The following is a 13,358-nucleotide window of genomic DNA, read 5'->3' as shown; positions in this document are numbered from 1 at the left end:
ACAAAGAACATTTTTTATGTTTTAGGACTAACTAAACGTTTAAGGATGCGTTCAACATTTCAAATATACGTTACTTTTGCGCATGCTCCATTGGCAGTTTTTTCAGTGACGTATCACAAAACTCTGTTGAACTCGTTCACATATCACTATCTCTTTTCATGTGCTGCCAAAAGAAAGGGATTGATAGAGAGCCGGTTGATGTTTTCGTGTCAGCCTTGTGCCCATTTACGAGGAGTAGGTAAAATCCGCCATCTTGAGAGTGAATTCAAGAATGTGTGGACTTTTAGCGGAGTTAAGTGAATTTCTTTAGTAATTTTATTATTAAATGGATTTGTATTTGTCCACCACGCGATTTCGTACCCTTTATTCAAACCGGTAACATTAACGAAAACTCATTGCGCGTTGTTATAGAGCTTAAACGCCGAATTCCTTGATAGTGTTTATGTGACAGGAGAAGACACCGTAAGCTTTCTAATAGTTTTTTGCGTGTCTATTTCCGTTTTCCATCTCGACGATCGTTAACATATACGTGAAAGTGAAATAGGTATCGCGTATCGTTACATAGTTATCATTGTAGGGTTTCGCGATGTTTTTTTCTGGTCGAAAATGCGGTTAGATGGGCGTTGTTGGTCGGCGATCGGTGGAGCTAAGTCGGGGGCTGTGTCGGCGTCCTGGTGAGGGCCTAGGCCTGTCAGGCAGGCTGAGCGTGCGGCCGACGCAGAGGATGCAAACGGCGAGGGTGGTCTAGCGAGGTGTTAAGTGTTTGAACTAGTGTTATTGTGAAAATGTCGACGACTATGAGGCCTACTCTCCAGACTGTCCCGGAGTCGTTGCCGGCGGACCACGTGACGGCTCCGACGCCGGCTCCCGCGGCGACCACCGCTGCCGCCGCGCCCTCGCAGCCGCGGCATCCCAGGCCTATGTTTAAGGTAAGTCCACTCATGTTTTGATTCCCCAGTCATTCGCCTCACGATCGGTGCTAAACATTTGACAACAAAAAAACGAGTGCCTTACATAACTTGTGTTATCAGACTGAAAACTAATTTATTGTTTGGGTAATATAAACCAGTAACTGGATCATAGTATACTTTGTAATTACAAACACAAAAGCAATGTTACATTCTTATCAGAGGTTCAATATTTGTAGTGGAGATAAGGGTGGATTATTGTTGGGTATTATAAGGTAATCAGCAGATTACACATGAGCATAATATACATATGAATTAATTGTGCAAACCTGCAAAGGTAGCCTAGATATAGTAGAAAGTATGCTCAGCCTAGCATAGCACCTATTAAAAATACTGGAAAATATTTTCAGTAAGCTAAGTATATCGAAAAAGTATTGACATGAATTAAAAAGTGTAATTAAATAAGTTAGTGATGTCATGTCAGTTTTATTTACAAAAATATTTAGCTGACTTACTAGTAGCAATTACATTATCATCTAAGAATGTATAATAACAAGTGTATTTCATATTTATAGGTTTATTTTATAGACACCATAAGCTTGTAATAAAGTTAATGATTATTAATAATCTCTTGCACAAAATATAATGCTAGTATACTACCACTGACTGTGTACTGACCAGTGACCAGTGTACTGACCTTCAAAAAGTGCTACTTAGTAGCCTAATTTGAATAAATGAATTTTGATTTTTGATTATAGTATACATATTTAAGCTCATGTATGATAAAAAATTGTATACATTTTACTTAGTTATATACCAAAGTAGTAGATAAAGTATCCACTAGCCCTCAAATTGTACAATACAAAAAAAAAAAAACAATAATCATTAAAAACTAAAAAAACCCTACACAAAACAGATCAGGACACAGTTACAGTATTACTCATTGAAGTTATCTCTCATGTTATATAAAAACTGGCTTTTGTTTGATTATAACCAGCTCTAGACAATACAACACTGACTCACAGACCAGCAATCATTATTTCAAAATGGTTGCGTTCAAATCATGTCTGAGCAATTGCAATCATTTACAGGTTTAACTGTCCTCTGGTATTAAAAATGATTGTTTATTCTACTCTCCTGAATCTTGCTAATGTTTTTTGTAGATAGTCTTTTGTTCTACTGTGTGACTAGTTATAAAGGCTTGTTTTGGTACAGGAAAGGTAATATAGAATGTTGTGTATGCAGGACATATGTTTGTGATTCATTCTCTATACAAAAATAATTTCTTGCCTAACAATCATGTTAGTAGGATGGTAAGTTTCATAGTTAATAGTTTTATGATGCAATTTTTGTTATCATGGTCATTGTCAGAAACGAAAGACGAAATAAATAAATAATCTATGTATCATATAATTTAAACAGTATTCAATGATAAATATTTAATTTGTATTCATTTATTTACACAAAATAAACAACACAACAAATTTTAATATAATCAAACCAAATGGTATTAAAATAATATTTAACATGACAAATTTGAAACAGTTTTATTATGTACTTGTTTTTGGCTTAAGCATAATTATTGTCAGTCTTATCAAGCAATAAAGATAACAGTAATTAAAACAGAATACATAACACATATCAAATAAACAAGTGTATATTATTAGCAATATGTATAAAATTAGGTAAGAGATCATTTTTTTTATTCTAAAATTTATTGAACATGTTAAACTTTATTTTATGAACATTCACACTAAGTACAAAATTATTTGTGTAATGTAAATATAATGTTTATTAATGTTCAAGTATTGATAGTCAAAGAGTATTATTGACATTATATTGTTGAAATTATTTAACCAATGTCTCTTAATTTTAGTTAAATCATGTTAGTAAAATGTATAAAATATTGAACTGGTTAATTATTATAAAGACCTTGTTTTTAGTAAGAATATTGACAGCTATTGTAACAATATTTAATTTGTGCAAACTAGATAAAACTGACACTGTGTGCTGACTCATGTGTAAACAAATAGGTATAATGTTTTCTTATTCAGTATGAATACTTTTAGTAGAGTCTGATTTTGCATTAGTAACTTTTAAACATATTTTTTAGCACTCTATTTCAATAGTAATTTTTACCTTAGATATTTATTTCTTCTGTGTTTATTTTGATACATTTATTAAAACTTATTGCACATAAATACACACTTTAACTATATGTACTTGTTAAGTTCATACTTAATCATATAAATCTTTAAAATATCCATATATTTTTTTCTTAATTAACTATTCATAAACATAATATACATGAAATTTATGAAAAAAATGAGCAGGAAATACAGTTTCCATTTAATAATAGTCAAAACACGAAACATTAATCAGTACAGAGTAATTTAATATCATTATGATAATTATCTCATATATTACAACAGATTTAATGTAGCAATGGTTTTTAATGTCCTTGCATTCTCTATTTCTTTGTTTGTTTTAATTAATTCATGATTAATCTAAATTATGCATAATTTGCATAATTCTAACTTGTTGAAGGTATTAAATTGACTCAACATACATGCCCAACAGTAATTTAACTAAAAACATAGCACAAGTATGTACGGCCCTGATATTCAAAGATATTACCTATCTTCCTACGACGTGACGTCATTTATAATAAGGATAAAATCGTATTATTTCAACAGTGTTATGAAACACGGGCAATGACTGGGGAATATATTTTGCTCCTCGTTTAAGCTTTAAGCTACAGTGTTTGTCCATTTTAAAAGTGTTTGTTTATTTACGTACTGTTTTGTGTCCGCAAATTGTTGAAAAATGCTTTTAAAAACGGTATTTTTATTAATGGTTAAGGAATTAGTAATATAAACCTCAAATACGTAAGTTTATTCTGACGGTTTCGTTTGTAAACCATTATATGATATTACGTTTAATATAAGCATAGTTTATACTTCTATTATATTCATTAAAAACGTTTATTACGTACGCAATTATTACGACCGGATCTTTAACTTACTAAGTAACATTAAATAACACCGGATGTATGAATCGGAATATTAACACTTGATGTTATTACAATAAGTTTCGGCGAACAAGAAACTGTAAAGCAACGTCAGTTAACGTCTGAAGAATAGACCGATCGCTGCAACACAAAGCTCATAATCGTCAAGGATTAGAAGTTTTGCTGTGTTGTGATCCTCCTATAGATTCGGCGACAATTCAGTAATAGTATATCAAGGCCTACATGACAGGGGAAACACGTATACCCATTAGTCTTGCGCATTGTCATCCAATTGGACTGTGGGAGTGTGGCCACAAATTTAATTGCACAGGCATGTTTCTTGCCACTTCAGATTACGTTCAAAGATGCCTCCGTGACCAAAAATCGATCAGAATGACAATAATTTTCCGTGTCCAAAATTCAGCCAGAATAATATTATTCGTATATCAATGTATTCCTCAATTTCTTCCGATATTTTGAATACAGCGAAAAATATATATTTTTATTAGGTAAGGGTATTTACTATAGGAGATGTTTACGCGACGTCGCGTGTCGGCTCATGCATAACGCATTGGGTCTAGGGTGTTGGGTAGGGCGTAGGGCTACACGACCTCACATCTGCCCCAGTTTTCATATTATGCTATATTAAGATAATCTACGATAATCTACTGTATACAGATAGGCATTTAATATTGTGTATGGTATATATATTTATTTATTGTTAAGTGTACCTAATCTCCGCAGTAACAATCGCTGGATTTGGTACTGTTGACCATACTTAACAGAACAGATTCAATTTCCATTATATATTCTTATTTTTTTAAGGCAATGAATGTCAAATAATTTCGCTTGTAGAGAAGTTCAGCATTTCTCGTTATATTCTCCTTTTAACCATATCTAAGTAAAGAAATGTGACAATCTAGCAACCTGAAGTATTCAATAAGAGCACAAGTAGTATCTCGAATCGCCAAAACCGTTTTGTTTCGTCGCACAAAAACAAGGTGTCCAACAAAATAACAATTCACCTATTTTTATTAACAATATTTTCCTTTCGAAAGCAAGCTGTAATTCCTATAATATTTGGGCGTCTACCTGTTACACGCGATGTAAACGTGTTTATGTTCTGTTTGTATCGAAAATTACTAAAATAATTTATCTTTCTTTCAGTACCAGTATTTTATTTACAAAACGTGGATCTCACAACGACTTGCGAAACCTAATTATTTTCCGGCTATTTCATTATTCAAAGTTATTTGTAACTTTGTGATACATTGTATGCTTAATGCCTTTTCTATTCATCTTACATTGTAAAGAATTAACAACAGTCTGATGTATCCTCACCTCCAATGCAATTTTCTATGCAATTACATTTTTGTATACCAATACCATTTGACGTCTCGTGAAAACAAAACACGTGTGGATATATCTTATAAGTGATTAAAATGTGATTCATGTAACATTTGTAGATATGAACTATAGTGTATTTCGGCCTCATAAATATAATCGTACAGAGTATAAATGTCGTCATCTATTAAAAGAAATATTAAAAGTAGACTATACCTTAAAAATCAATAAATACAATGCTGATTTGAAGAGTAAATTTTCTCAGAACGCTAGTCCTACAACGCTCGATAAGAGTTGTCAGACTACTGAAGCCTTTAGTGATTTTTCAAGTTCCAATCGTAATTTTTGTAATACAGATTCTAGCTTGTCTGGCATAGTAACACCACCCAGATTTTTTCGTGTTTAGCCACATCTATGTCCTTCACCAAAATATAAACGGTCTCTTGAATAAACAGGATATCTTTATGGTTTCGTTGAACGATCTGGGTAACAATGGCAAAAACGCTGATGTAATCTGCTTTTCCGAACACAATATGATTAATTCGGATCTTCATCTTTTACGTATGCATAATTACACTTTGGCTGCTTGCTTCACTCGTAAAACTAGACACGGTGGCACATGCATCTTAATAAGAAATGGCTTAAAATTCAACACTATTGATGAAGTTGCTAACCACAGTATTTCAAACATAATCGAATGTTGCGCCGTAGAGCTGACCGAACATAACATTATAATAATATGCGTTTATAGAATTCCAAGTAGCACAGAAGTAAGAAATAGGTTTGATATTTTTATTAGTAATTTAAATAATATACTCCAACTATATTCATTTAACTGTAACAAAAAAATCATAATGTGTGGAGATTATAACATAGATCTTCTAAAAAATACAAAGAAATCTGAACAATTTAAGCAACTACTAACGGGATTTAATCTAAAAACTCAATTTAAAGTTCCTACGCGCCTAAGTAGCGGTACCTGTATCGATAATATCATACACAATGTAAGGGGATGTCATGGTGAAATAGTAGAATTTGCAGTATCAGACCACACAGCACAGTTGCTGAAATGCCCTGTCAAAAGAACGTGCTTGTCTAGTTACTGGTTTTGCATAAGACGTGATTATTCCAAAGAAAATGTAATTAAATTCGTCAATTGCCTCAAAAATATGTGTTTCTCAGAAGTTTATGAAGAAAATGACCCCATAGTCGCTTTTAATAAATTTTATGATGATTTTAAGCTATTCTACGATTTATGCTTCCCGGATATAAAACTAAAAATATCGACTAAAAAACGACCTAAGTGGATGAGCCGTGGAATACAGGTATGCAGCAAAAGAAAAAGGGAATTGTTGTGGAAATATAGGTTAATACCAACAAAGCACAATAAAGATAATTTTAAAATGTTTTCCACTAGATTTAAGAAAATCGTCCAGCTTACACAGAAATCACAAAACAATAATTTCATACATTTGGCAAAAAATAAGTCCAAAGCGACATGGCAAGTTATAAACAAAAGTAAAGACAGGGTACCAACTGAAAATATAATGCGAATAAATACAGGTAACAAAATACTGACAGATCCGTTTGAGATAGCCGAAGCTTTCAATAATTTTTATGCTGACCAGGTTAAACCTACTGACACTAGCTATAGATCAACGTTGCCTAATGAATGCTCATCCATGTTCATCTGTCCAACTACTCCTCAAGACATACATAATATCATTATGAATTTAAAAAATACGTCTAGTACTGGTTACGATAACATCTGTACAAAAATATTGAAACGCGTTTCTGTTTACATTGCACCAGTACTAAGTCATCTAATAAACTCATGTATATTAAACGGTACGTTTCCAGACCAATTAAAAATAACGGTTATTAAGCCCTTATTTAAGAAAGATGACGTAGAAAATATGACTTGCTACAGACCTATAGCCCTAGTTCCGGTATTATCTAAAGTTTTTGAAAAGGTGGTCTATAATGCCATAAACCAATACTTTGAAAAAAACAATTTATTTACTGATAAACAAAAAGGTTTTAGGAAAGACAAATCTATTAACATGGCTATTTACGAATTTTTGAATATAATTACATCAAGAGTTGACAAAAGATTGCCAGTATATGCTATATACATGGACATGTCCAAGGCATTTGACTATGTGGACCACAATATTCTACTCCAAAAATTGTACTTGTATGGCATTAGAGGTAACATCTATAACTTGCTTAAATCATACCTTATAAATAGAAAACAATTTACCGTTATTAATAGAGTATGTGGGAAAACTAAAAATGAAATTTATTATAAATCCAATATTAGAAATGTAACATATGGAGTACCCCAAGGGAGTGTCCTGGGACCTCTACTATTCCTCATTTACATTAATGACCTGCCCACAGCAACTAATTACCCCATGACTATGTTTGCAGATGACAGTACCATAATCTTTGACAGCAATGATATTGATAATCTTGAATCTGACATAAATAATAATATTATATCCGTAATAAATTGGTTAGAGAGTAATAATTTAAAAATTAACTTAAGTAAGACTGTAATTATGAAATTTGGACAAAGAACTAATAATAAATTAAATCTTGACATTAATTACAATGGTGTGAGTATCAGTGAAACAAACACCACGAAATTTTTAGGAATACATATTCAGAACACGTTGTCATGGGACGTACAAATTGAAAAAGTATGCAGTAAATTGAACCAATACTCATATGCATTGAACATGTTAAAGAAAACTGTGGGTAAACAAACATTACTAACCGCATATCACGGACTAGTCGCGTCATGTTTAAGATATGGGATTATATTTTGGGGAAACGCGACTGGAAAAGAAACTGCATTTATCGCACAAAAACGGTGTATCCGAGCTATCTGTAATCTACAAAGAACGGACAGTTGTAAACCACATTTTAAAAACCTAAAAATATTAACCCTACCCTCCATGTACATCTACGAAATTGGCCTTTTTGTTAGACGCAATCTGTCTAAGTTTGCGCAAGTAAGCAGCCTACGCAGAGCCGATAAATTACATTTGGTTCCAAACAAAACCGCTCTGTTTCAGAAAAGCACATTTGCAATGGCTCCAAAATTATACAATAAAATCCCAAAATGTGTCAAATCAGCAGATAATATTAATATTTTTAAAAAAAGGTTGTTTATATTTCTGATAGATAAGGCATATTACTCTATTCAAGAATTCCTAAATGATAAAAATATAAATTGATAATAATGTATGTATTTAATTAATTCTTTTAAATGACTGTATTATAACTATGTATTATGTTTTGACTGACTGCAATGGTATAATGTAATGTAATGTAAACTTATTTAATTATCTGATAACAATATCTATGTTATAACTACTTTAATTTTATGATATTAATTGAATTTATATTTATGATCAAATTAACTATTTGTACACCATCAAGTGGTAGGACATGGAGATCAAAATGTATTTTTTCTGTAACATCTATTGTAACCTATGTTCACAAATAAATAAATTGAATTGAATTGAATTGAATTGAATTAATTCTTAGTTACCGAAACGTCGAGTTTCCGAGTCTTTGGAGCTGCACTTAAAGTCCTTCGTTATGTCATATGAGATGCAAGTTCTAAATATACACACGAGACACGTGCTGGGATTGGCGTAGGCACCAACAACGAAAATATTTATATAAAACTGTGTAATACAGTTTTACTCTTTAATGCGATAATCTAGTTACAGCTGTTATATAAATAGATGAAGCTAGATACATAGTAATGTATTTATAGCAGCTGATCCTAGATTTTGGATGTGTTTGTTTTGGTTATTAAAATGTTACGCCTATTAATAAAATGTGTGAAAAAAATAGTATAGCGATAGAAATATAAAATACGCGTATTACGTCGAAACAGCTCCAATACGCTTTGATCAATCAGTAAATCAACAACTAAATAAAAACCAAATATATGACGTATTATCGATCAAAACAGTACGGAGCAATAAATAACGTAATTTTATTTCAATACACTGTAACTGATTCAGTAATAACACTCGATGTTATGAGTATTCTATAGAGAATCGTAATGCCGCAAATTACAACGCGATATTTTATTAAAACACTCGTAATTTCGTTATGCAAAACAAACCTTGAATATAAAAGCGAGATATCTGCAAACATTCAGTATTTATATTAAAATGTACGTAGAAAGTGTCGAGTGAATGCATTTAAAAGTAAAATGTTATTGAAGAGAAAATCTCCGTCCTTCGCAAAAGGGACGCTCCCGAGTTTTCAGTGAGGCTGCAAACTTGATGCGATGAGAAAAGTTCTTAAGCGAATAAAATCAGATACAATTGCAATGTAATCAGATAACTACTGTTCAAGGAAACTTGGTTTGAACAACTGTATGCTTTTTAATTAAAACTAAGTGGAAATTATGGATGGTTGTTTGTTTTTCCACTGATTAAATACGAGAGAAAAGGGCAGTGAAAAGTTGATTTATTTTCCCTGAAACTGCAAGGACGCTGTAAGCAAACTCGGGTGTATGAGTTGATCTATGGTTTCTCCCGATTATCGATGTTTTCAGACTAACTGCTATTATCATTTTTCCCTATTTGGACTCTATTTAAAAGCCTTCGGTCAGATATTTTATCAACCGCATTTTTTGCATTTAATTGAGAAGCAATCAGCATAATAAAGTCTATCCCAGTATTTGAAGTCTAACTTAATGAAATGAAGTGAAGAGTATTCTCTTTGGATTTAAATTAAAGTGAACTAAGATTAGAACGTCCATAATTATCAGCATTACTCCAAGGAAATCAAACGACATGTTTCAAACAATGTGAGCTTTTTATCGTAATTTGAATACGCTCGAGTGTCGTTACAAATTTCAAATGACTAGACTTTCCCTACTGTTAAGTCTTTGTATACATTCAAATATTCTGAATTTTAAACTTCGGTGTCAGGGTGCTTCAGATAAACGTTTCGTTCAACTTTTGAGTGAGGATTGACTGGGTATAAAGCTTTTGTGTATACTGCAGAAGCTTCACTGTTTACTATATCAATTATAATATAATTTTACGTTTATATAACTGAGCTTATTGCTGAAACTGGTTTGCTGTAAGTAACCGCAAAACGTAACACGCAATGTCAAAGGTTTTGTTTTTTCTTTATTTGTTTTGTCGCGGTAATTTATTTTGCGATTCGATTTCTAATGCTGTTAGTTTTGACATCTTGCTTTACTTGTTTGAAATTCAAAGATTTTCGATATATTTGGACATGTGGTGTTCTTCGCACGTTACTCTATAACTAGTCTAAATCTAAATGATAATCTATCGCGTGGATTCCTCACACGCTCCTGATCTACATGCCAGCAGGCTCGTACAAAGCGTGACTATGTCTAGACGTCCTAATGGTTTAACATTTCAGTGCCAGCCGATACTGTATCCTTATTTGTTTGATCGTCGAGTTTTTAAAACGATTATGGACTGATTACATGCGATGTCTGAAGGAACGTCTATTTAGTTTAAAACTTTATTTTAATGTCTGTATTGCGACAGGTAATTTTAAAAAATCGCTTTAAACCTATTTTCTATGCTTCTATCTATATTTAAACATGCTCGTCAATCGAACAGCCCAGTCTTTCAACATTTTACATAGACGCATTACATTTCCTCTTACTATTTGTCCATTTTACAGATTTGATTTAATTCTCGATTGGAAACATCTGAACCAATCTCCTTTTACACTCTGAAGCAATCGGAGCATATAGAAATGTGAATTTAAATTACAAACCGGCCGTGAAGTGAACCTTTCAGTGTAATATTGATCATAACGATCACATGTGCTATAAAACCTCATAATACAATGTTGTCATAATCTGCGTAAGTTCGTTATATATCTAAGGCTGAATATACGGGGTTTAGTGAAGGTTAACAAGCGTAGTTTGCAAGTGACTATGATTAAAAAACTAAGGCCGTGCTTCTCGAAACGTGTCGCTCCCGTTGTGTATACGTCATGTAAAAACATTTTGATTTAATATGCTTGACTTGTTGAGTTATCTACCGCGAGACATGGTTTTGACAAGGTTCCGGGTAATGCCAAGTTTTTATGTAGATATATTAGGAACTTTAAGACTAAATGCACAGAAAACAGAATTTTACACAAGGATATTATAGCTCATGTTTCCTTAAAGAACAAAAAAACGTCACTGTTGTAGCTACATTATTGAAAAAAAACATGCACGTGTTTGCATCATTAAAGTACCTACGGTTGTCATAAATACACACAAATGGCTAAATCCAATTAATACCTGAGAAACAATAGTGTCTCGGCGACATGATTATGTTCTAATTAAGCCCAATGAATCATAATTTCCTTCCTGATGTTATCTCAGTCTGGCTGAGTGCCAGTGTCCAATTCGTGGCCCGATACCGCTGTTATTGGCAACCGCACTCGATCCTTTATCTAAGATATTGAGGGCGTATTGTTTTATAGTTTCGAAAACAAACTGACCGGCGAAGTGTATGCTAATAAACTATAAAACTGCTTTCAAGTTAGATCGTTTTGTTATAGCTTTAAGGAATGGCGGCCATCTTGGGTGATATGCCATAGTTTTTTAATTTCATAAGTAGTATCATATTAGTATAATCGTTAATTTAATATTTCACTTTGTTGAACCTGCTTCTGTATTATCGTTTTATTGAAATCGCGGTCGACTCGTGTATGAGCTTTTTCAGCTTTAGCAAATTACAATAATTCTTGATTCTCCTAAACTCGAGTTATCTGAATATCAAGTGACCAATGATTTATTAATAGCCATCCCATCAGCTCATGATTAGGGACTATTACTAAACTCCGAAAGCAATCGGACCATCACGAGATTAACGCGTGAAATCCACACAAATATCGTACAAACTCCATTAAAAAATGACGATAATTGTAAAACAAACTAGATTATCAAAATCTAAAGACCTTCACACGTTATCCAGTAAGGGCTTCTATACCGTCACAGTTTTATCGATTCCCCACTGACAGTATTCACTTGCCGGTTGTTCAACCTTACGGAAATAATCTTTATTTAGGGACAGTTATTTATAGACACCGTTTTTACTTGGATCTCGACGCGTATGGGGTTACGTTGTCGTTGTCGTTTGGATGTTTTAACTATATTATGATAGTTTTTTCCCGGTAGATGATTATGGTGATCAGTGGATTGCGATAATTTTCCGTTGTAAGATCGTTTTGAAAGAAAGTGATGCCAGGATAGAACTGTGAGATATGAAAAATGAAAGAAAGAAAAAGAAAGACATTTATTGCCAAGAATTTAGTACAAATGGTTGAGAAGATGGTTTGATGTACTCTACTTATTTGCTCATAAATGATCTCAAATTCTATGGAAATAGGTAAATGGAAAGAGAAGAGATTGGCTAGCAGTGGGACATTGCTTCTACAATTGAGTAGACATTTGAACAATATCAAAATGTAGTCGTTTCACTACTCTAAGCTAAATCAAGCGTATTCTTTTTCAAACCTATATAAAATACTTTCAAAGCAAAGAGTTCCTAGATAGGTTTTCACTTAAATCTAAAACAGTACTGATTAATCCCTTCACGCCCACGCTTAGGAAGACTAGTCTATTAAGTGAACTGCGATACAGTGCTTATAAACACTTCCGAGGCTTAAATGACCTATCGCTTGACGTGGGAAGTTCTATACAACAATTAGTACTCAATAAGCTTTCAAAGGGTTGTTGGAAATTGTTTATTAAGCTTTGTTTTATAATAACACGATTTCTTAACGTTGTGCTATGCGTTTCTAGTTAGTCAGGTAATTTTATATCGAATGTGTCTGTTTTTCCTTTCAAAGATCCCTCACAAGCACTGAGTCTTTTTACAAAGAACTAATTAATATCTAACTTGTTCGTCAATACACCCATTACCCACCCTCAACAAAACAAGATCAAATAAGCCTGTAAAGTGAATACAAAAAATACAATAAAGTCCTTCCTTTTTCATAAAGAAAACACTTTTAAAATGTTTATTGTAGTAATTCATCGCCAATATTGAATTCAGTGTCCCACCCTCCGCGCATGG

General features: G+C 32.7%; 1 protein-coding gene across 1 annotated transcript in view; it reads left to right on the top strand.

Moving 5' to 3' along the window:
* Positions 1 to 141: 141 nt before the first annotated feature.
* LOC113505160 (MAP/microtubule affinity-regulating kinase 3-like) overlaps positions 142 to 13,358 on the top strand; it is a 190,263-nt gene continuing 177,046 nt past the window's right edge. The window contains exon 1 of the mRNA XM_026887735.1: positions 142 to 929. Within this exon, the coding sequence (XP_026743536.1) occupies positions 786 to 929 (144 nt within the window). The 5' untranslated portion in view covers positions 142 to 785. The remainder of the gene's footprint in view (positions 930 to 13,358) is intronic.

Source organism: Trichoplusia ni, chromosome 24 (assembly GCF_003590095.1).
Source record: "Trichoplusia ni isolate ovarian cell line Hi5 chromosome 24, tn1, whole genome shotgun sequence".
Lineage (NCBI taxonomy): Eukaryota > Metazoa > Arthropoda > Insecta > Lepidoptera > Noctuidae > Trichoplusia > Trichoplusia ni.
The sequence above is the reverse complement of the archived record's forward strand: the minus strand, read 5'-3'. Positions and strand labels throughout refer to the sequence as shown.